The 24,734-nt window shown below is 38.4% G+C and overlaps 2 protein-coding genes and 1 long non-coding RNA gene across 8 annotated transcripts in view; all 3 read right to left on the bottom strand.

Moving 5' to 3' along the window:
• Window positions 1-5,021, bottom strand: part of LOC128894529 (titin homolog) — a 99,786-nt gene extending 94,765 nt beyond the window's left edge. For 2 of the 3 annotated variants that reach the window (XM_054156313.1, XM_054156314.1), the window contains exons 1-2: window positions 4,764-5,021; window positions 1,376-1,517 (exon numbers count right to left, since the gene is read on the bottom strand). In XM_054156313.1, the coding sequence (XP_054012288.1) occupies window positions 1,376-1,517; window positions 4,764-4,776 (155 nt within the window). In that variant the 5' untranslated portion in view covers window positions 4,777-5,021. The remainder of the gene's footprint in view (window positions 1-1,375; window positions 1,518-4,763) is intronic. The other variant, XM_054156316.1, reaches the window with a different exon arrangement.
• Window positions 5,022-7,403: 2,382 nt separating this feature from the next.
• On the bottom strand, window positions 7,404-24,368 carry LOC128895039 (titin homolog). Of its 3 annotated transcripts, none has more exons than XM_054157253.1 (9): window positions 23,680-24,368; window positions 16,290-16,669; window positions 13,684-13,906; window positions 13,269-13,556; window positions 12,674-12,801; window positions 12,431-12,603; window positions 11,924-12,290; window positions 11,173-11,620; window positions 7,404-10,527 (listed from the first exon to the last, which is right to left on the bottom strand). In XM_054157253.1, exons 1-9 carry the CDS (start codon window positions 23,774-23,776, stop codon window positions 8,282-8,284), a joined length of 4,350 nt encoding a protein of 1,449 aa, XP_054013228.1. In that variant the 5' UTR covers window positions 23,777-24,368; the 3' UTR covers window positions 7,404-8,281. The 3 variants fall into 3 exon arrangements, with proteins under 3 accessions (XP_054013228.1, XP_054013230.1, XP_054013229.1); XM_054157255.1 differs by having other exon boundaries at window positions 11,173-11,602; XM_054157254.1 differs by having other exon boundaries at window positions 23,994-24,368.
• LOC128895040 (uncharacterized) lies at window positions 19,174-19,873 on the bottom strand. 2 transcript variants are annotated; one of them, XR_008461677.1, is made up of 2 exons: window positions 19,653-19,873; window positions 19,174-19,547 (listed from the first exon to the last, which is right to left on the bottom strand). It is a non-coding gene; the product is annotated as an uncharacterized LOC128895040 (long non-coding RNA). The 2 variants fall into 2 exon arrangements; XR_008461678.1 differs by having other exon boundaries at window positions 19,657-19,873.
• Window positions 24,369-24,734: the final 366 nt, after the last annotated feature.

The following is a 24,734-nucleotide window of genomic DNA, read 5'->3' as shown; positions in this document are numbered from 1 at the left end:
CTTGCGATTTTTCATTCGGTACAATTGGCCTTTGTTTTATTTTAGAGAATTGATTTAGGTTTTTGTTGTCAATAAGGAAGTCTTAAAACTCTGCAGCCCTTTAGTTCAAGGAGATTTTAGGTGTAGAAGACTTCAACCAACCAACCAACTTTTATGTCTATTTTTTTTAGACACACAATTTGTATCGTTATTAAAATTGTTCAAAGGAATAGTTTGATCTGGCATGCCTAAGTATGTCTGTTTATAAATAAGTGTACCCTTTTCCTTATTTCTGAAGACATTATTGTTTTGCGTTCAAGTCTACACATGTTTGCTTTTGACGTGACGGTGTGGTGATGGATGGCTGAAAAACGTTCTTTAAAACATTTCTGACTGACGTAGTTTAAATAAGGACTAATTAACATTCTCAAATAAGCTATTTATATTGTGACGTATATACTCACATATTACTAGTCGTCTTTAGAGTAGACATAATTATATAGAATATTTGTATATCATCTATATAAATAGGTAATTATTGTTACTATTATTATATCTACCTTTTATGCTTGAATTTAACTATTGGAATTAACCCTAACCATTTCTCACAAACTCTTACAATCATAATGTAATGAATTTAACTATTGGAATTAACCCTAACCATTTCTCACAAACTCTTACAATCATAATGTAATGAATTTAACTACTGGAATTAACCCTAACCATTTCTCACAAACTCTTACAATCATAATGTAAGGATCCACACACGTAAGTATACATGTGTATTTCTTATCAATATTCGAGCTTCTACTTAACATGTTCCTAATGTTTTTAGTTTTCTTCTACTCTGCATTTTTACGAACTGGTTACGCGTGGAAAATTAGGCGATAACTCATTTTTACAGAGCAACTTTGAAACAAAATTAGAAGAATAATAAATCACGAAGAAAGTAAAATACTCTGTTCTAGTATAATAATTTTGACTAAAATTGAAATCAATAAATTACGTATAACTATTTTTAAAATAAAAGCATGTATCTTTAAGCATAGAAAATACACAAGGTAGTTACGCTTTGAAATACAAGAGATTAAATAGAAATAAAATACTTCTATCTGGTGGGCTGCGAACTCTGCTTGCCAACCAAGAGTATACAGATCACATATATACAATCCCTTTTATTTAATTATGTCTTACATCTCTGTTTATACTGTCTCAAGCAAGCAGAAAATACTATATGTTTGAAAAAATAAATATCCAAAAGTCTTTACAGAATTCTCATTACAGTGTTTCTGCTAAAAGTGCTTACTCGACGTTTTTGCACTATTTTGTAAGTGGAGTTTAGAGTATGGATTTATTTCATAGCAGAGGCCAGTCGAATAAAGCAAATTAAACTCACAGTTCGAATCGTAGCTCGTCGAAGACATCGGACCACCGTAGTTTCGGTTCAACCACGACATCTTCGCCGGGGCGTCCCTGAACCGAAAGGACCTGGTCCGGTTCCAGCCATTGCGGCGGTCCCTTGGCTTTCGTTGTGTGATCTGCAAGTACGAATATTGCATAATGAAATGGGTCATTACTAACGCGACATGAAAATACGTGTTATGAACCAGAGATGAGCGAAATTCCTCTCTGAATGATTAGTATCTCTATTCATTTCGTGTTCCCAAACCTTGACAGACAATTAATTTCGATGGTTGCTCGGCGGAAAATGCTTGAACGATGACATCTGTCCAAGCGTATTATTTTAAATATGTTTCGATCGGTACGATTGATGGCTCTCTTCGATCTTTGGAATTTATTTATTACTGTAATAGCGAAAATGTATGTTGCAAGGAATGGTAAAACAATGTTAATTAGATAAAGTTTCTTTTAAAATGGAAAAGTATGGAATTGACGAAAAGAGAATGGTTAGGACTATTTGTAGAAGATGGAATTAAAACTGGCCGTGGAATTTCTTGAAAATTAGGTTGTTAGTAGGTGTCTGATTTTAAAATTATGAACATTAATGCGTTAGTTATTTATGTGTAATTCATCTTATTTATTGGTAAGTAAGTATTTGAATAATTTTGATAGTAGAATAGAATATTCTTTTATTAAGTGACGTTTCGACTACACTTACTAGTAATTATATCGTAAACAATAATTATTGATGAAACTACTACAGATAATAGTATGAGAATGAGTATAATACAGATGTTAAACGATAAAAACATACATGTGTTGTATTCCAGTGATAATAAGAAAATAATTACAATGAGAAATTTGATAAATGATATTGTTTTTCAATTTTACAACTTTGGTCATTGCCTAATATTTACAATGTATATTTCGTTTAATATATTTTATCATAGTCCTCATTCTAATACAATTATTTATTTTACCAATCTCTCTTAGAAATTACCAATTTATTCAAACAAATTGCCCAGTGATCGCAATAAAATAATTCTCTAGTCCCAATAACGATGCTCTATTTCCGCAAAAAGATCTATTCAATCGTTCTGTTATTAATTAAATAAAATTCTAATCTACATCCAAATTTCGAATAACGAGTAAGAGATACATATCGTGGAATATAATATGCTACAATGGAAAAATAAAAATTTAATCGTTCCACTGAAGAAACATTGCGGATAAAATGTTATACATTGTTTTCGTTCGTCATTTATTATTCGAATAAAATTGTACCCATCTCTTCGTTGAGCACTACCGTGACTGGGTTTCGGCACTCGTAGGCGAGAATTTATTATTCGCGAACTTGTACCTGGTATTCGGTAGCTCACGTGGTCTCAGAAATGGCCACAGAAGCGGTAGTAGGTACATACGTGCATGCAAACGCCGTAGCATAAATATAGATACCTGTGCGAGGAAAATACGGGTGGAGGGAAACCGCTTAAGAAAATAAAACGAGACATTCTCTAAACTGTGCTGATCGTATCTTCGGCGGAAAGCTTCGGTTTCCCTTGCGAATATCGTGCCAATCGACGCGATTGGAATCCCGCGCGCACGCGTACCCTCGTCGCCGGCATTTTGGTAAATAAATATGTTAAAAAATAAACATAGCGTCCAGAGCTGCAACCACGATTCCGACGACTTTGGTAAATTTTTAATATGGCGTTCTGTCTCACGTATCATCTCGCTAATATTTTTAATAATTCAACAACCGAATAACAATAGTATCTTATTTGTTATAATATTTGCTTCTATTAATATGAGATTTTAATTAAAATATTAGGTACAGAATTAATTCTGTGTCTTTGAAATTTCAGTTTAAGTAAAAGTATTAATTCTGTGTTTTTGAAACTTTAATTTAAGTAAAAATATTTAATCGTTACTTTGTTATTATATGCTAAAGTACCAATCTTCTAGGTTCTCGATCTGGTCTCCATTATAATGAATCTATAAATATAGAAACTAAATCTTACTTTGATGACCATTACAACGTATGGATATGTATATACGAAGCTCGATTACAAGTGTTCTTTGTAATTACAGTGATTATAGAAAAATAACAATAAACAAAATTTGATGGCTACTAAAGTTCGTACAGATGTATTGCAATGACCATCAGATTAAGGTTTAGGTTATGTGTATAGATACATCGTAATAGAGCTCAGGTTGAGGATTTAAAAAGTTCGTACTTTAATCTACCAAAATGACGAGTAAATATATCTGTTTATACAAGAAGTGTAAATTCTACTTTTACTTAATATATAACTTAACATTTATATTTTTAAATTGTACTCTTCTCAAAACACAACTTTATTCAATTTATATGTATGTATATAATATTTCATTTTTAAATTACCGTAAAAGAAATCGAAATCACAGATCGATATACACTTGGTTGACAAAAACCTTGCAATCTGATCTTTGGTATTTTTGAAAGATCCAGAATTTCCGACTTGTCAATTCGATACATAGAAGAACTTATTTGCTCGCACGTTTAAAATTGAGGAGTGGTAAATAAAAGATTCAACAAATAGGAACTGTGTAGCAGCCAGCAAGAAATTCATGAAGTAGAATAAAACTTTACATTCTTTCCAATTTAAAAATCGAATATAGAGCTTGTGCATCTTTCCTAGTACAAGTACATATGTTTCTCGTTTTCGATACATATATTTCTCTTCAATCATTCTTGTCAAATGAAAACACTAATTGCTTTACATTGCTCAAATACTCCGACGAGACAGAAAAGATTTCAAATCCATGGACAAAACAAAATGCTCGAATCAACTAGCGAGGCATATAATCTCATCTACCACAAGCATCGACCAACGTCACTTTTTTTTTAAACTGTAGTATACTAGTTTCATAGTCTTTCCAATTATACAGTGCGGCCAGATTTTCTTCGAGCGGGTGTACCATAGCAATCTCGATCATCGCGGCGTCGTCGACACTCTTTTACGCAACCGCGCGTGTTTGCGATCAAGCACAGATAGGCAAAATCAAAACTGTCCAGATAAAAGCGTCGAATAACGAACAAAAAAATACACAAATATTTAACCCTATCTCATCGACCAAAAATTCAAAATATAATCACAGAAAAACATATACCATTAAACGAACTAAGAAGATAACTAAGAAGTTTCCATTACCATCGAAATTTCACTGCCCTCATCGAACAAACGTCACGAGTAAATTACTGCGAGTTTTATTTGTCGTTCTCCATACGAATACTTGATATTTTGCCCTTATAGTTGCTATTAGGAGAGTTCCCAAAGCGTTTTTAAATCGTCGAACGTGCCTTTCGCACGGGAAAGAGCGACTGGATGCAGGGTTCTTACCTGTTAAGGTCATCTCGTTAGATGATACAAAGATTGACTTCACTTCGCATAGACATCACTCGGCGTGGAGACCGCGTGGCACGTCCTCGGTGTGTTCGTTCGATCAGGAAAACAACCTGCGGCACGTTCTTCCGGTTGCGGCGCGGTCCTCCGGTGTGCCTCGACCGCCACGAAGCTTCCTCCTCCACCAGCTGCGTCTACTTCGTCTCCTGACCCGTGGCACAGCACACCCTGCGCCACGAAATCTGACGGCAGGAGGCCCTGCTCCGGTCTAAAATCGTCTCGACACGGCACTCTCGGCTTCGTCGTTTTAACGAAACGCGGACATGCGCCGTGTGCGACGCTCCTACGCCTCTTACTCTTTCTCCCTCTTTCACCCGTTCTCACGCCGCCTCATTCCCGCCCTCCCTTCCCTCTTTCTTTGGCCCGCGATCACCATCCCTGATGTAACTTCGCGCGGTCGGTGTTTTTTTATCTTCGACCGATCGCACTCGGTTCGCCGTTTTTATTACTTTCCCTCGACGGTTGTTTATTAAGGGAGTACGTCCGGGCAGAAATTTGGAAATTTACGACGTTTTTGTTGTGTTTTCTTAAGGTATACGACGGTAGAAGTAATACCTGAAAAATTGAAGTCAATCTGTTTAACTCTTTATAGGTCACTGGTACTCATTGTTATCGCTAAGGAAGGGGTGAAAATTTTGTATTTTCAAGTTTCTACGCTTATCCATACAAAAGGTGAAAAAATGACCAGAGAGCTCTACCCTATAAAGGGTTAAATTTGATGAAGATATATGACTTTGTACATAGCTCGCTCCAAGCTGATGTGAACTGAACTTGATACTTTAAATACGTTTTCCTTAAAATAATCATTTTCTAATCAGTAACTACGATATCCTGAAAACCACTGAACAAGTCCAGCTTACGTTTTTAGAGCTATCATAGAACATAATGCTTTTCTATTGGAACGAGGGATTTTTATTTTCAATGCGTACTTTCTTTTCGTGGTCGAAAAATGGGCGTTTCTTTTTTGTGAAAGTCGAGAATTTAACTTTAGGGGATCGCCATTTTGTCAAAGAGCTCTCGCTGAATATCATTTACGGTCGCACTCCATGAATGAATGATCCATAAAGTTTATTAGTTATATTATGTAACAAATTATTATTAGATTGTTTAAGAAATTAATTTATCTATTGTTTTGTGACAATACATACACGATGCAAACTTAGTCTCAGTCTTTGCATTTTATACAGTCGATTTGCTTTCTTGAGCATACAAATCGATCGACCAACTTGACCTGATTCATTTGTGTTATTGGGAATAAAAATTAATTTTTTGGCCTTGCATATATCATTGACATTATCATTTATTATCAGTAACATGAGTTTACATGTACTACAGTTCGACTCTCATTTTTGAGTCCTCTTCAGAAAACATAGATTTCAAAAAGAAAATGAAACTGAAACAATATAACATAGTGGTAGAAAAAAATACATATAACTATATCGAACAGTTCTCCTTTATAAAACAAAACCAGAGGAAATAACCATATTCATCTATCATCGAATTCGTGTTGTAAAGGGGCCTGGAAATAGATAAACTTCAAATTGAAATTCAACAGAACATTTTGTACATATTTATTATGAGTAAAGACGGTAAGAATATTATAATAATAAATAAGAATAAATAAGAATAATTTATAATTATATGCTGTCTGTCGTTAAATATACTCTCTTAACACATACGTATATTACGCTATCTTCTTTGGTACGCGTTTTGGTGCATAATTTCTGAATGAAATACAATAATTGGTTGCGAACAATTGGCTCTTCCAAGCTATTGGCGGCTCAACCGCATTAATCGGCGCGCCGTCGTACTTGACAGGCTGCCATGATGGATTCGAGGGGTACAATGTTGTACCGTCGGAGGTCGAGAATCCCATCGCAATCTTGAACTATCGAAGGTCGAGAATCTCTTTAGAGAAACTCCCTTGCCGTCCGAGGATCAAAGATTTCTTCAGCTCAATCGCGAAATGTCGAAGGTCGAGAATCCCATCTGTGTAGTGATCTTCCGCGTGCACCACAGCTTTCTGCGACCACACTAGTGCTCAACAATACGCGAAAAATTGGGATCGAAAATTTCCATTATTGCGAGGTTGGTCACGAATTCATTTCATTCATTTCAGATTCATTTTGTTGTCTTAAGGAAAATCATCAGACGTCTAATTGAGTAACGTGTGACATTTCAGAATTTTTTCTGACAATACTAAACGTGTCATAAAAATATGTTATATATATATATTAAAAGTATATACTTTGAACAATGATTCTACCAATTTTCATGACAATATGTTAATCTATACAGAAAACGTAGTTTAATAAATTATCGGTTTCCTTTTACGAAATTTATATTTCTTTCCTAAGAATCTTGCGAGTATTAAATAAATAAATGTATTTATAATTTGTTATGTACAATGATAGCGAAACTTATATTGTGTAAACAATTCTTGGTTTATTAAAGTCTGACCACTGTAATTAAAGGAATATGTCTCATCATGTAACTCCGGAATTCCGGTAACGCGTTACAAGGATGCTTATATTTTTTATATAAATTACAATATTTTTATGAAAATTAGCAGAAATATTGTTCGAAGAAACATTTATATTGATCATTATTATTAGCATTATTTCGATTCGATATATAGCGTTCAACAAGGTAATCTAAGAATGAGTAGGTGCTCGGTTGATAAACTTCAAAGTGGTGCCGCACACCATCAGTGTGAAAGTTTTCATATTTCTCGTTGTACTATCAGAGTATTATAAATGAGATTAATAGTGTTCCCTGATGAAAACAGATCTTAACAACTCCTTATTCGAAGTATTGTTAATTGTTACTATGTTGTGAGTTTTTTTCTGGAATGATTGGAAGAATTTATAATTAATTCTACATCCTGAATACTTTTTGACACATTACTGTAATTGGAGGTTACACAATTGGTAATTACACAAATAAAATAATATTTTCATCAAAATGTTAATTAATATTACATTTATGCTAAACGTTGAGTGTACAACAACTAAGGTTTTAATTAATCCTTCATTAATAGTCAAAACGTGGCCAGAGATTTTAAAACGCGCTATGTATATGGTAAAAAGGATTTTTTCCACATTATTCTTAAGTACAAACTGCAAAACATTATTTAATTTCTTTAAAAAGGAAAAAAGTAATGATTTGGTTTTATTTTAATCAAGAAATCCTCTTCAATCCATCGATCAAACTCTCATGTAAATACTACGAGAAGCATAAATGTTTTTGGTTTGCATTGTGACTACCACGCCAATACGCACGCAGCTCAGTTTTGAAGTTCGCCCAATCGAGTTTTATTTTCACACCTATTTTAATGAACATGAACATTAATTGGGATGATTCCTTCGCATACAGTCAGGCACTATCGTACTGCATCCGAATATCGTCATCGTACCGCGATAAATCTCCTAATCTAAGAATAACCATGAAAAATGTCATTGTTTTCGTTTGGACCACCACCAGCCTCGGGACACTCGTCCGCGTATCTCGTGCTGGATCCTCCTATACAGAAGAAGCGCGATGAAGGGGATGGCAAGGGTTTCTTTCTTGAAAATGTAGACGTAAACGGCGGCCATCAGCAACGTCAGATCCGTGACGTACCCCACCGTGAATCTGACATTTTTCTCAGCCTCCAACGCTAGCTGTCCTTCGTTCAATCGACTTGGCACGCGCTCTTCAGAATATTCTCTCTCGATTGCAGATCCACGCCGCAAAGGACGATACTTTTTGCTTTCCAGAGCCTTTTGGAGACGTTCCATCTTCAACCCTACTGGCGTCTCTGGTCTGTTTCTGTCTCTGGAGCTGGACCTCGAATGTGTCCTAGAAGAGGGCTTCCTCGACCTTCGACTTCTTTCTTCGACGGACTTTTCTCTGACGTAGCGTTGTTCCTCGGAGCCTGTTCTGGAGGGAGGTCTCCTGTCTTGAGAAGGAGCACGGACTCTGGTCTTCGAGGACGATCTAGAGGAAGCACCCCTTTCAATGGACACGTTCCTCGACCTTGGCGTTGGAGATTCGGTCCTAGATGGCGGTCGACTTGATCGTTTCTCCTTCACAGATTTTGTGTCACGCGCAGGAGTCGTACCCCGAGACCCCGAGGTGCTTCTCTTAGGCCGTTGACTTTGCTTCTCCTGTTTGACAACTTCTCTTTCCTTTCTAACCTTCGTTCGTTGACTCGGTTCAGCTTCTCGTACATCTTGCTTCTTATTTGATTTCGCAAGGATCACCGTTTCTTGTCGATCTTTGGCTACGTGATCCTTTGCGTCCTGATCCTCCGAAAACGACGACCTTCGAGAGCTGGCCAAACTGTCACCCAGTTTCCTTTCCTCCGAGCTTCTGTAATTGTATCGACTCGAGTGCTCTCTGACGATTTCGGTGTAATGGTTCACTACTGCCATACGCGCCTCGATGTCCTCTTCGTCGACCTCCTCTTCGGACGCTGCTGGTCGCGTTTTCGCATGTATTCTGCGATTCTTGGCCGCCTCTCCTGCCGACAGAACGCTGTCCGTGTCGGATTCCGACAGTACAGGTGTCCTGTGTGTGACTGGTTCAGGGGTAATGTCTGTCTGCTTATCAAGAAAATCTTCCTCTCTCTTGATCATTGGTTGGGCAGACTGCGGTGGTACCTTCCTAATAGGTTTCTCAGGCGGAATCGGCCTACCGAAACTGTTTACAGGAATGGGCTCTTCCTTAGGCTTCTTCAGGATCGACTTTGGAACTACGTTAGTTGGCGACAAGGGTGCATTTGGTTTAGTCGGTGTAGAGGGTGTTACGTCTAGAATCGGTACATTGTGAGGTGGAACCGGTGGTGGTTCCACTTCGATGTGTAAAACTGGTTTTCCTCTAGGATGATACGTGTCCTCTTCTTCCAGCACTTGTCTGGCGAGGATCCTCGCCTTCAGCAATTTCAGGTCTTCGCTATCTGCGCTGCTGTTCTCCTCGGAGGATTCCTCGGAAGTCTCGATGCTCTCCTCCAACTCTTCTTCTTCTTCCTCCTGCTTTTCGTCAGCTTGCGCGATTGGCGGAGTCTGCACCACCCCCTCGATGGGCAGAGCTTCCTCGTTGGAGCTGGCTTGCCAGGGTATGGATTTTTCATTCCCTTTCTCCTCAACCAATGGCACGTTGCTGTCGTGCCACCTGCGCAGTTGCGAAGCCGCGTCCTCCTCTTTGTCCAACCCCCAGCTATGGCCTATTGGAGTCTCTGGTTCACTAGGAAGGTTTGGATCCGATCTTGCCTCCACGGTAGACATCAAGCTAGGGGTTAAGATCTTCAAGGGTGCCTTGATGGCGTCTGCCTGGCTTTCGCTGGATCTCCTGCGGTTCTTCTTCGCCTGCCAGGAGATCAAGTTTTGAGCGGTGACGCCAGGGTTGGACAATCGTCGTCGCAACGAGATTCGCGCCTCTTCAGGGTCTGCGTTCTCTTCCAAGGTAGACGCCAATTCTCCCGTTGTTCTCTCGACCTGCGTCTTCTTCTTGGCGACCTCGGATGCCTCTTCGGCTGCCACCGCTCGATAGAAGCGCTCCATAGCTCGTTCGTGAAGCAGCTCCGTGGAGCTGACAGCTTCTCGAAGGGTCTCCACCACCTGATGTTCCGCGCTGAATAATTCTGGCAGCGATAACGACATGGGTGGTGGAATGAGGTCTTCCATGTCCTCTGTTTCGTCTCCTGTGATCTTAATTGTCACTGTAAGCACACCGAGAGATAGATCTGTAAAATTAACTTTAACATGGACGTTTGCAGAAACGCAAGTAGACAATATGTTGAGGTAGAATGAAACTTGTAATTTCTTTTCATTTTTTCTACTTTATTTCTTCTACCAAGGTAGAATATATTATAAATGATATAAAATAATGTAAGTTTTCTGAGACTATAATGAAACGATTATCAGCATGGATTTTTGTTTATGATTTATTTCAATAGCAAAATATATTTGTGACTGGTTTAGTCTTACTCCTCGTTATAGTTTTTAATCAGAGTTGTGTTAACTGATCGTACCTAAATAAATGAAATAATAAATACCTACCAAACCTTCTGCAACATTATGAAGTACAATTAGTTCCGTAAGTATTCGTACTCTCTATGTCTATCGAAGGAATTTATTTAAATCAAATTCTAAGTTTAATATAATCAATTAAATTTTTCATTATAATATACATATATGTAGTTTATCCACGTACATATTTATAATGAAAAATTCATTTGGAAACATAATACCTACTATTTAATTCGGACATATTTCTTCGATACACATAGAGGGTACAAATACTTATGGGACTGATTGTATATCTACAGGCGCAAAAAGAAGTGAGAAGTAATTCTTACCCATACTTTTTTCCCTGTCGCTGATGTCCACGAGTTTTTTATCTTGATCCTGGTCGTCAGGGTACAAGACCAGCATGAACTCCGAGCTCCCATGCAATGCAGTTTCGTCATCCTCTCTAGGGGTGGTTGGTGATCTTGATTTGTCCTCCAATGAGAGACTTTTGACGAAGGGTGGATCTGGCTCGTCGACGACCGCTTGTTGCTTCGTGAGGGTTAAACTGGCTGCTGGACGTAGAACGCGGGTGGAACGAGTCAAGCTTTCTTCTTCGTACTTTTCTTGAATTTGAGGCATGGAGAGGGGGGACATGCTACGCTCCCTGGATATGGACACCGATCGTGATCGTGATTCCCTGTATGTTGAACGTCTGCTGGAATCGTCTACTACTGGTGGCGAAATGGTGACTGTAGTGGAGGCCCTCGAGATAGCTGAACTTTCCTTGTATAGATTCACGTTCTGTTTTTAATGCACATACGTCATAATGTACCCTACATGGTCTGGAGAAAAATATTGTAGGGAGGGCATTCATATAAAAATCAACTATCCGATTTGTTTTAGATAAAATTTGTATACGTATTCTTATGTGGCTTTTGAACGTTTACATATTGTTTGAAAGATATTGAACAAATAGGGGTATGACTTTTGTGACCGAATTATTTCTTTTCACAATCTTTTCCATTTAATTCAACGTCAAGAATCACAGAAGAATAAATGCATGAATGCCCTCCCTTAACATTCACGCCAAAACTATAAAGATACCTCGTTACTGGTTACGTTCACGTCGATACTTGAACGGTCGACATGATTCTCAACGCGACTCTCGTGCTTTGAAGTGGAATGATCCTTCGACCTAGCGGGAGGAACAGGTGCCGCATCCGACTTGTCCAACGTGTCTAGAGCAAAGGTGACCCTGCTGTCTGCTCTGGATGGTCTGCTGAGTCTCTGGGCGGACACCGATCGACTACTTGGGCTGAAGTGTCCATCGTCGTCATCTCTGGTGCGAGCCTCCTCTCTCGTCAGGCTTCTGGTTCTCTGAGTTGGCACTGCGAAGCTCACTTCTCGTTTCTCACGCGATCTGATTTCCCGATGGCTCTGCGACTTCCCGCTCAAGGAAGGTGTCATTATACTAGATGTTTGAACGAAGTACATCATCGAAATGTAATCAAATATTTTCTTGCATTAGAGATACTAAAAGTATCTAAGTATCCTTCAGGTTTGACCTCGAATTACTAACGAGCTACAACTTCAATTATGAGTTAAACGTACCCCCTTTTTAAATCTGGAATGAAGATTACGTCACTCTCTTCGCTTGGCTCGCTCACACCGTAGGGATTCTCAGCCTTTACTCGAAACTTGTACTCGGATCCCTCGATCAACTCCGACAACGTTGCTTTGGTCTGCCTGCTGGTGATCGCCTTCAGCCACACGTCCCAGCCAATCTAAAGAAAAGCGTCTAACAGTGGGATTTCACTTCACGCGAACAAATTCTGTGACACTTAGATCTCTTACTCTGTAGTACTCAACAATATAGGTGCCTATCTTGCACCCACCATCGTCCTCTGGCTCCTTCCACGACAATGTCACCGATCTACCCAGGGTCATCGTTACCATTGCTTTTCCAGGAGCAGCAGGTCGATCTAGCGAGAAAAATAATAATCGTATCGAATATACAATTTGAGAAGATCGTATTCACATTAGATGTGTGCGGGTAATATACAGATTATAGCAGGTTATAGGTAATAGCTTAAAAACTAATAAAAATTGGGTAAATACATTAAAACTTAATGAATTCGTGTTGAAAAGTACTATCGCATGGTATAAAAAAAAATATATATATATATAGTTCCATTTGAAAAAGGAAACTTGACCATCATATCTCGTTAAATAACAAAGTTAACAAAAATTCCTTTTTGCTGAAACATGAGCCCCACTTTACCATGCAATTTCCATATTTGAAATTTTGCATTCGGCCGATAGTTTTAGAGTTAGAGCGCTGTATCACTAAGGCTGGGACACCCTGTATGTACAACCACTGTATTTGTGTGTATCTAACCCAAACAGCCATTCAAGCACACCCCCGTTTACGTATTTCGATTCTAATGACCTGTAACGGTGACGAGAAACGACGACGTGTTCTCCCCAAGTTTATTCACAGCTTTGACAGTGTACTCTCCCCTGTCAACGCGTTTGGCATCGGGTATCTTCATCACCGATTCACCGTCCATCGTCTCGAATATGTGCCTCTCGTCGTTGGGGATCAATTCCCCGTCGTGGTACCAGAAAACCATAGGCGGCGGTCTCCCAGCCAAGGACACCTTCAATCTGATGGTCTCGTCCTGTTCGAAAAGGAGACCGTCCTCGTACTGGCGTGGTAGCCGAATTTTTGGGGGCGCTAGTCGTGCGAAACATTATCGACAATTGACTAATTAATCTTTCAGCCCGTTTCCCCTAGCAACAACTCGAATATCAAACATCGGGTAAGCGTAACGAAAGAAAACAAAGCTTGACATCCTGCAAACCTTCCAGAACCAATTTCGACTTGGTGCTAGCGTGGCCGGCTCTGTTGGTGGCCGTGCACTTTATTTCGCCCTCGTCGTTCAGAGCGGTTTGGTGGATCAGAAGGACGCTTCTGCCGCTGTCGGTGATAATCCTGGTCCGTCTACTGCTGAAGATTTCGAAGCCATCCTTGAACCACGAAATCTTCGGCAGCGGCGACCCGCTGAACCGTACCACGAATTCGGCCTGAAAATGAAGATGAAGAAGAAATTTGTACTTATATATTTATTTTTTATTAGATTATGGGAGAAAGGAAATCCACTATTAGAAGGTTAAGATTGTTTATGGTGTAAGAAAGGAGCTTGGGATTCTTTCATATTGGATGATTGCGAGTGAATGGTTAAGCTTTCATATGATCCAAGTTAGTACGTATGTATATAATAGCTAGTATGAAGAAACTACGAAACAATGTTTTGTTTTTATTTATCTAAAATTATTTCTTATGATACTAGTGTATGTCTATTATGTTGAACTAGCTTCCCTATTCTGTTACTATATATACAGTAGAAGTTTCTGTATTTTCTGTACATTTTCTGTAGTTAAATATTCCTCCATTTATCTTCTAATAATTTTACCTAAGCATTGATATAACGGTTACAAGTTGAAAAATATAGCATTCGGTTAATAAAACTGAAGTTTACCTACAGATGCTCATAATCTGACAGTTACCTCTTTCGAAACAATTTTTATATAAACATTCCTTCCATATAAAATCACAAAAATTATGGTCAGCAAAGTTGTCTGTTTACTCATAGCCAGTCACATGAATGGTCAATAAATGGACCAATACTAAGTGCAAAACTTTAGAAAGTTACAAGCTAAATAATTAAATCTGTTTCATTTCTTTCATGCGACATTAAACACTGGAATACTCTTATTTAAAGTTACCTTGTACCACTATGTCAAATACTTATACATTCTCCAAAATATTCTACTGAAATCTGAATTTGTTATACTAATTCCTGATAATAACATTCTAGAGTAATTATTCAGAAATCTGAACATATAATATCTATTCTTAATACCAACATGTTAGCTTGACAATTAGTCTGCGGATATTTATGCACTTACGACAAGTGTAAACTTACAAAAATATGCAAAAATGCAAATAAATGCGTAAATATATAAAATATAAAGAATAAACTACACGTTAGATTCATTTAAATTTCTGTTCTTCATTTACGTATACAGTGTGTCTACGTATAAGTTTGGACATACGCAGTGTGTCAATTCTACAACAAATTTCCAACAAAAAATTACTCCTAAACATTTTCTTTGTGTCGCCTTATTCTCGAGAATTTTCACTTTTAATATTTTTTCTGCGTTTTCTACTTGACAATCTTTAAACGGCCATAACTTCACCAAATTACAGTACAAACTTAAAACTAAGTATACGATTCGAAAGAGCGTTAAATTTCCCACCTCTCTGATGACAAACCAAAATTTATTACATAGATTTAACAAGTGAAAAGTTAGGTCAAACTTTACATTGTGAAAATTTTTAAAAATTTAACTTTTTCTGTATCCGTTTTTCGGTTTTAAATACATGATTGTTTGGCGGGCACTCTTCAGGAAAAACTTCCTCGAAATCTCAGCTTTTGAAAGCTATTGTCAAAAGAAATTGTACGGTGGTATTTTAGGGAGAAAATGACGTTTAAATGCAGAAAAGCGTTCAAAATGTCCGCCTCCTAAATCAAAATTTATCGATTCTCCTGCGCCGAAAACATCGATTTTTTGCTTTGTGAAATCGATCGTGTTCCAATCTTTATATTATTTATCGGTACACCGAGGTTCATTTTGGTTAAATAATCTCTAAGAACGAAAATTCTATGGATACATGTTCAAAAACAATTATTATTCACCTCGCACTCAGGGCCTACACACGGCTGGGAGAGGCTTGAGGTGTCATAAAATCGGTTTTTTTCCTAACTGGGAAGGCTCGGTAGTGTCACTAAAAAATACATCAAACCCGATGTCAAGTTAATTTTAAAGTGACAAGTCGATTTTCACCTGAAAATGTCCGCTTGTGTGCATACAATAGTCATTTTCTCCCTAAAACACCACCGTAGAATTTTTTTTTTACTATACAATTCAAAAGCTGAGACTTCGAGAAAGTTTTTCCCGAGGAGTGGTCGCCAAACAATTATGTATTTAAAACCGAAAAACGGATACAGAAAAAGTCGAATCTTTTGGAATTTTCACAATGTAAAGTTTGACCTATTTTTTCACTTGTTAAATCTACGTAATAAATTTTAGTTTTGGATCAGGGAGTTGGGCAATTTAACGCTCTTTCGAATCGTATACTTAGCTTTAAGTTTGCACTGTAATTTGGTGGAGTTATGGCCGTTTAAAGAGTGTCAAGTCGAAAACGCCGAAAAAATATTAAAAATAAAAATACTCGAGAATAATGCGACATAAAAAAAATGTCAAAGGGTCATTTTTTATTGGAAATTTGTTGTAGAATCGACACCCTGCGTATATCCAAACTTATACATAGACACCCTGTAAAAATATGAATTTTCGTAAACGTCCATAGTCTATCGATAACGAACAAATTAAATGGAAAGACCTGTTCGCCTTCGAGGATGACCGTGTCCTTGAGCTCAAGTTCGAAGTACGGTGATGACGAGGCGGACCTTTGCAAGGTCACCGTTAGAGGATCGGAGATCTCGCTGGGCCGCGAGAGACCTATAGCATTCTGCGCCCTGACCCTGAATTGGTAGCGCCATCCTGGCTCGAGGCCGCTCAAGGTCAGTTCCGGAAAGGTGCAAAGCCCTGGTGTACTGCGCACCCAATGCGGTGAACCGAGCCTTCTGTGCTCGACCAGGTAGCCGACAATGGCCGAGCCACCGTTACTTGGCGACCTCTCCCAACGAATACCGACCACATCGGGTTGAGTCTCGTCCGCTCCTGGTATTAAAATAGGTTTTCCTGGTGGCGCTGGAAGACCTGAAATAGTCGAAAACAATGTAACATATACTGATTAAATTATTTAATATATATACATTGCTGCTAAGAAGCTTACAGCAACCTTAGATTCTCGTGAAGGATTTTCTTGTTAGAGGCTATAGGATTTTATTTTTTACAGAGATTGGCAAAACCCTTGGCTTCGTATAAATCTGAAGTTTGCTGATATGTTTGTTTCGTTTCCTCTTTTGAACATTTTCCAAAGAAGGAAACGAGACAAACACATCGGCAAACTTCAAAATTAGAAACCTAAGGTTTTGCCCATCTCTGGTTTTTTAGTCCCTTGAGGGACGAATTTTTTCTGCAGATAACATGCAAGGCATTTATTTTGATATTTCAGGTTAATGGTGCTTCCAACCGTCATCAATATTGTTATTGGTTATCAGAGATATTATAAATGGTGAGGTCATCCTGCATAATACTACTTTGCATTCGCTTAAATATTAATAACACTCACGGTTCAAAATAAGTATTCATAGAAGACATTAATCGTGAGAAATTTTTTTTTATTTTGATATCTATTGGTTGTAATAACTAAAAATTAAGTTCGTTTAATAGTTAAATTAATTATTGACAATATTTGTTTAAACAATGATCGAGAATATAATTTTGCTGACATATTAATGGTTCCAACGAGACCTCGAATTGATCGTAACGCGGTTATTGTTCACCCTTCTGGGGCGCGCGACGCGATCCTCAGAATATTGGGATTTTTCTCATTTTCCTTCCTTGGGCCTAGAATCCCAAACGAGACCCTCCGTATCGATTTTAATAACCGCATGGTGCTTACTGCATCAATGGGACCGCCCGGGGCCGAACCGAGTTTTCTCCTTGAAAATTACCAAACTTTAAAGCGTTATAGCTTGAAAACTAATAAAAATCAGGTAAATACATTAAAGCCTAATGAATTCGTCTTGAAAAGTTATATCGCATGGTATAAAAAAAAAATATTGTTACGTGCGGAGACTTCACTTTGTTTCGTAATTTTTATCAAATCTCTCCTCCGTGACATTTGCCCTTTCGAGCGGATGTGGCCGCGGCCCCTCGATAAAGTTTTTACTAAGAAACTAGGGCGCGTCGCGGGACTGATTTCCACGGAAAAATAGGAGCTACGTGCCTCTACGCATCTCCGCTTAGAATTCATAGAATCAACTCCCACTACCGATTTTTAACCGAATTTAGAGTATATAAACTGATGCGTTTCGCATCTCTCGGGCTCATTTCTTGAGGACACTCTTGAGTAAACACTTTTTCAATTGTAAACGTGACCCCAGCATTTCAACCTCGGTGCATAACCTTGAGAGGAGAAATTAGTTTCCGCGATATACACAAAATCACTTGTATAGTCCATTAACCTAAACCTTCAATATATACATAGTTTAGTAGATTAAATCTAACTATTATTCTGAATACCTATCACTTGAATTATTTAGTTAAGGAGACCCACAGCAATACACCTTTACCGCTCAAGGTGTATTGCATAATAGAAGTTACGAGGCCAAGTAACAATCCTAGTGGCAACCCTTCGTTAGCCATACGTAGGTGCGTCTACAAACGCACATCCCATTAACAAAAAATTGTCGAAACGACAACTATCCTCGGCAGCGCCGCCGAAACAAGCCTCACAGTCCTCGGCTCGTAACAATATATAGTTCCATTTGAAAAACGAAATTTGACCATCATATCTCGTTAAATAACAAAGTTAACAAAAATTCCTTCTCGCTGAAACATGAGCCCCATTTTATCATGCAAATTCCATATTTGAAATTTTGCATTCGTCCGATAGTTTTGGAGTTGGAGCTCCGTATCATTTAGGCTGGGATACTCTGTATGTCTCTCAGATACCCAGGCCCTCCACGCTGCCAGCCCATTCTTATTTCTTTTCCCCGTAGTTCCGCCCGAGTAGCCCCGACCACCGGTGTAATATAATCCTCACCGATTGATACGCTTCTGTCGAGTGTTTTTTTTCTCGGACCTCTTCCTTTTTACTATCTGTCCTTTTCTACGTTCGACGCTCGACACGTGTCAAGTGTACCATATAAAATGTTTTGGGTCTCCGAATTTGCATGGCTCCTTCAGTCGTTACTGTATCTTCTATTGTTTTGCCAATAAACTTCGAGTGTAGAGAGGGACAGCGAATGAAGAAGAGGACGAAGCGACATGCGAAAATGGCGACCAACACCGGGATTATTTCGGTGAGACAATATGTAGTAAATATGTTGCGAATTATGTCGTGTTTGGTCTCATTTTAATCAGAAAAATGTCAGGAATATAATGGTAATAGTTTTACAACAAAAATGGTAATAATAAAAAAAGTTTTATCGTTGCATTAGCATTGTCTCATCGAGATATCCGATCCCGGATCGTGTTACTGTCCATTTATTGTAGAGAAACTTGTGCATTTAAGGAGAAGGTTTAATTATATTATGTATTAGGTACCGGAAAAAGTTCGTGCGGGTTTTCAGAGAAAAATACAAATACTTAAATCTGTTTTAAATCATAGGTTTATTCAACAAAATAATCACCATTTATCGTCAATTTTTTCACTGACTTCGTCAATTTCTTTGCAATAAATATCTGCAGTAATAGTCTGCCACGTGGAAGAAAATCAACGTAAACGATAACCTCGTGTAGTCCACCAAACAGTGATTAGCACCTTCTTCGAATGGAGACTCGGTTTTGGTATGGTTCCTGTTGCACATGACCCCTTCTGAACTCAGTGATGTGATCATCGTACTTTATCATATTCCACCCACTTTTCATCACAAGTTAAAATTCGATCGATAAATGGATATTGCAAATGCTCAGCCGGGAGTATTTGATCTCTTCCGTTAAACGGTGCGGTATCCATTTGCCCAATCTTTTGTGAAAATTAAGTAAATAAATTCGCTTTTTTTGCAGTAGATTCTTCACATTCGAATACTTGAGCAAGCTCAGAACAACTTTATCTTGGATTTGAATTTACGTACTCGATGAATTTTTCGTCTTTGATGACAGATGGACGCCCTGAACGCGGTTTGTAATCTACCGATTCATTTCCTTCTTTGAACCTTTTAAACCATTTCTGTGCGGTTCTTTCACTAACAGCACCTTCGCCACAAACGCTACAAATGCGTCGTGCTGCATTTGCTGATTCACTGCCAAGTTCAAATTCGTAAAGAATAAAAGCACGAATTTGTACTTTTTCGCTGTTCCTACAGCTACACAACAACGAAACAATTGAACTCTACAAAGCATGCATACCAATTACAAAGATCAAGCTTTATGGATGCGCAGGACCCAGAGCCAAACTCCGAGTTGACTTCAGCGACAGTCGCGGAAAAAGTAGGAAACTCCGGGACAAGGACAGAGAGGGCGATACAACAATTGCAGGAGAGACGAGGACAGGGCGATTAGGCTAGCATGATTCTTGTCAAGGATATTGAAGCAAAGAAGCAATATTTTCTAATAATTCTGGTTTCAAAATATTCCTTATACCTTGGCGCATGCCACTGTAAGGCCCGATTTTGGAAAAAGTGTTTGTAAACGAATTTATTCTATAAGAAAAAAAAACCATACTTTTATTATTTACAAAGTATCAAGACTGAAAGTGCAAAATCGGGTGTTAGAGTGGCATGCGGAGTGATGTAAAGAATATTTTAGAAAAAGAATCGTGAGAAAATATTGCTTCTTTGCTTCAATATCCTTGACAAGAATCGTGCTAGCCTAATCGCCCTGTCCTCGTCTCTCCTGCAACTTTTGTATCACCCTCTCTGTCCTTATCCCGGAGTTTCCTACTTTTTCCGTAACTGTCGCTGAAGTCAATTCGGAGTTTGGCTTTGGGTCCTGCGCACCCTTAAAATGAAACCAAACTCATATCTTAAGGTCGATTCAGGCTATACGACACTGACCGGCAACGACACGACAAAACATTAAAACACGCGTTTTAATGGAACTATTTACATTTAACAAACACCGACTTGAACATTCCGTCAACGAGAATAGTGTGAATAGTTCCATTAAAACGCGTGTTTTAATGTTTTGTCGTGTCGCTGCCGGAACGTGACGGTCCGTGTCGTATGTGTAGAGTCTGAATCGACCTTTACAGTTGCCAATTATCACACGAAAATTTATATATAGTTACAATTAACGAATAAACCGCACGAACTTTTTCCGGTACCTAATAGATTGATGGATTTCGTCTCAGCTTTCATGATTTGTAAACAAAATCCCATGGTTCCATATAAAAACACAATTTGTTTGTATCTACGATAGTTTAGGCATTATCGCTTTGTAACAGTTGAGCTGCCCCACCCTGCATAATGAAGACGTTTACGTCACCTTGTGAAAAACCTATAATTATTTGGTAAAACGTCGATGTATTATCGTATGACCTGGAAGTTACAAAAGAGCCATAAAGGGTTAAATAGTTTTTTGTTCTCTAATTAAATACACGCGAATCAGAATAACTTTTATCTTTAAATCATATGATTTTAACATACAAATATGTTGTCTTACTTTATTATGTTAACGTAACAGTTCGAGGTGTTCCGTGACAATAATTTATTTATTTAATTTACTATTTTAAACACGCTGGCTCCTTGCCGTCAGCCAACTGAAATGCTTCAACTATTCAACAATGTTTCTATTACTATGTATTTTGCGTATAACCGTTTTCCTCTGATTATAAAGTGTCTATTAAATGCACGCTAAAGCTTCATGTCCAGCTTTTTGAAGACGGAAACAATGCAGGTTGCGTTATATTTCTAGCATAATGATGTCGCGATGGTATAAAGGAGTTTTGGTTGTTAATAAGTTCACGGAAAGCTCGCACGTGCCAGAACGATGCTCACATACGTGCAGAATCACACGAAGTCTAACACAGGTCCGCAGGTGGCGCTCCAAAAATAAAATTTGAAGCGTTTGGCAATCCGAGGGCCACTGCTGCGCTGTCTTCAGGGTAGGAAAACTATGCGAGACTTTGTGCGTGTCTTCGACACACTTGGACAGCATGCCTATCGTTGCTGGATCGATTTTGAATTCGATAGAGCAACCACATTTAATCGTAACGATGCTCAGTGAATGATACAATTTTAGATAAAATTAGAAATTCGGTTATAAATCCATTTATCATAGACCGAAAGCTTAGTACCACTTTCAAACAATTTCTCAATTTGGATGTTAGTATTATTATAGTGCCAATAATTATGAATTCTTTGGAGATTCAATTTTTTTAAATTCGTTTTTATTTACCATAACAAAATGGTGACAGTCTGGCATTTGAATTTTATTTAAATTATTTCCATTAACCACCCATTAAATACGAATATTACTAATTTCGAAGTCAGGTAATAAAGATAGTATCTTTAATACAATACATACTAACATTAGTTTAAATAATATTATTAATGTGTAATTCAGTACTACAGTATGTATGCTTCAATAATCTCCAATAGTTTTACTGTATGATTGTATGATTGTTTGTGGAGATTGAATTAAATCCATATAAAAACTGTTTGAAGAATACTTTTTCGAATCTTATATGTTATAACATAGAGATAAGTCATTAACCTCGCAAATACTTCGATTATCTAGCTTTAAAATTAGACATGTTCAATTGATTTGACAGTAAATAAATAGAAGATGCAGTTAAATACTTCTACTCTCATCAATTATAATCATTCGTTACAAACCAATGTAAAACATTAATTTCAATGATCGAAAGTGTTTACTTTGGCATTCGTCAAAGAAGAACATTGTTTATACAAGCTATATTTGCAAATATTCAGGAATTCTGATACAATTGTTATTTAATCGACACGTGATAGGAAAATTGCAATACCCATGCCTAAATATCTGAATGTAACATGTAACATAACTTGCCTAATCACGAAACATACTAAATATGTCATTGGCAATCGCCGAATAGGAATATATTTAATCTTTTATTTTAAGATCGTTAATGAAGAGACCAGGTGTTAAACTTCGTTAACTTCCACGTGCCACTTTAGAAGAAATTCAATTTTTCACGGCCTAACTCATGAAAGTGAGTATGGACCTTAAGATATTAGTAGTACAATTGTTTTCTATTAAACTTAATAATCTAATCTTCGCGCAATATTTGAATAATGATGTTCAAATTGTTATTACACGTATGCTGTACTGTACACGTGCTCAAAAATAGACAGATTTGAAATTATTTGAATAGTTTTAACTCGAAGTTATTACTTCTTAGAATTCCAAGAGCACCACACTTCCGATTTGAAAGTTACCAAACATTGTCTGTTAGAATTTTATCAAAACAAATACATATATACTAATATAAAATTATGTATTTTTAAAGAAAGTTTACTATGACATAATTCAATATGAAAATTTGTGTTAAAAAAGAATGACATAAATAAAAAATTTAGTTTAACTCAAATAGAAATTTAAAAAACAAACTATAGACATCAATAGTTCGACCTCATTTGTCCTGTCCACTTCGTTAAACCAGCAAAATATATTCTATTAATTTACAAGTATATTACTTGCAACTTTGAACTTTAATCACAGATTGTGAACATGAATTAGATCATAAGCATCAATGTATATGCCATTATAACTGGCATTTAATAGAATTTAGTCGAAATGTTTTCTAGAACAAAATTCATACTATCATCAAACCATCAAAAAACGAATTAGAAAAAATTTTACCCAGCGATCGTATTAATTTTGTCACGTGTAAATATTCACCACGCCAGACTACCGCCAGGTATGGCAATTCTCTAACATTGTCTTCCACAATGTACCTGTCGCAACACGCAAAAGCAGCCCGCTAATTACCACCGCGTCATTCATTACCGATCACTCAAACGGCGTGCGGAGCTTGACAGATCTGTCGGCAGCGGCAGCCTAATTTTAGATATCATCCCACTATCGAAGCAAGCCAATCAAGACCAGCTTAAACGCCGAGCATCGTCGTTCCTCGCGCCGAGGCATCGTTACCGGGAACTCCATGTCACCATACCTACCCCACCAGTCACGCCGGACACTCCGATCCCATGGAACAAACATCCCCCCGTTTCGTCCAAGAACAATACCACCATCGTAAACCAACGGCGACACCATCGAGATCCGAATCTCCGAAGACGCGCAACGGTCCCACTCTAAGGAGGGATTTCGAACCTGGCATCGTAAATCGAATCCCGACCAAGATGGCGACGTTCGCAGATGTCGATGACACGTCCTCGATCCTCGATCATCCCCCAGAGAACGTTCTCGGGAGGGGGTGAGGGGGGTGAGGCTCGATTAAAGCGGTTGTCTAAGCTCGAAGAAGTTGTCTAACCTGATCCCTCCCAGCGCGGTCTTCTGGAGGTGCCGCCGACAGCCAGGCTCTTCGAGTAGTGGCTCTTGGTGGTGGTGTTGCCCATGATCCGTTCCTCCTCTTCCTCTTCCACGTCGAGCCTGGCCCGACGATCACACCGTTCCTGGCCAGTTTTCCGATGGTTCCGGAACTTCGAACAGCCGGAAGCCCGTCATCGATCGACAGCTCGATGAAAATAGTCGCGGAAAGGGGGGAAAAACCGTCGAGGCGAACGGCGCCCGTCTACGAAGACGGCTGAACCGAATCGAAGAGGGAGCGAGAGAGAGAGAATTCGGCTCGATATAGCGCGAGGCTCTGTGCAGCACTGGCGGACCTCTTCGTGGCCGACGACCGTGGCGACGCCAGCCACTTCAGGCTTCCTCGAACGGCTATCTTCGTCCCTCCCTCTATCACTTTGTTTCCCTCCTCGCAGCGCTTCCGCGAGTCACGCGAAATCCATCGAGACCTCCCGCACCCGATGATCGTTTCTTGATGATCTTAACTTTTATTCATTTTGTTTTTCTCCCTTGAAATGGTATTCTGGGCTAGAGCGTCGATTTTCAGATATTCTTTTTGTTTAAATTCATGAGGAATTTTTGTATGGGGCGTTACACAGATATTTATTCATATTTTAAGAAGTGGATCGCTTGGATCCCTCGATCAACTCCGACAGCATCGCTTTCGTCTGCCTGCTGGTGATTGTCTTCAGCTACACGTCCCAAC

Source organism: Hylaeus anthracinus, unplaced genomic scaffold (genome assembly GCF_026225885.1).
Source record: "Hylaeus anthracinus isolate JK02 unplaced genomic scaffold, UHH_iyHylAnth1.0_haploid 4, whole genome shotgun sequence".
NCBI lineage: Eukaryota > Metazoa > Arthropoda > Insecta > Hymenoptera > Colletidae > Hylaeus > Hylaeus anthracinus.
Note: the sequence above shows the minus strand (reverse complement) of the source record. Positions and strands in the feature narration are given on the sequence as shown.

Coding starts and splice junctions, on each gene's coding strand:
- LOC128895039 (XM_054157253.1), bottom strand. CDS start 23,776: ATGGTGTCGCCGTTGGTTTACGATGGTGGTATTGTTCTTGGACGAAAC. Junction 16,670..23,679: donor TGTCCGGCGTGACTGGTGGG/GTAGGTATGGTG, acceptor CGACTATTTCAG/GTCTTCCAGCGCCACCAGGA. Junction 12,604..12,673: donor ATATTGTTGAGTACTACAGA/GTAAGAGATCTA, acceptor GCTTTTCTTTAG/ATTGGCTGGGACGTGTGGCT.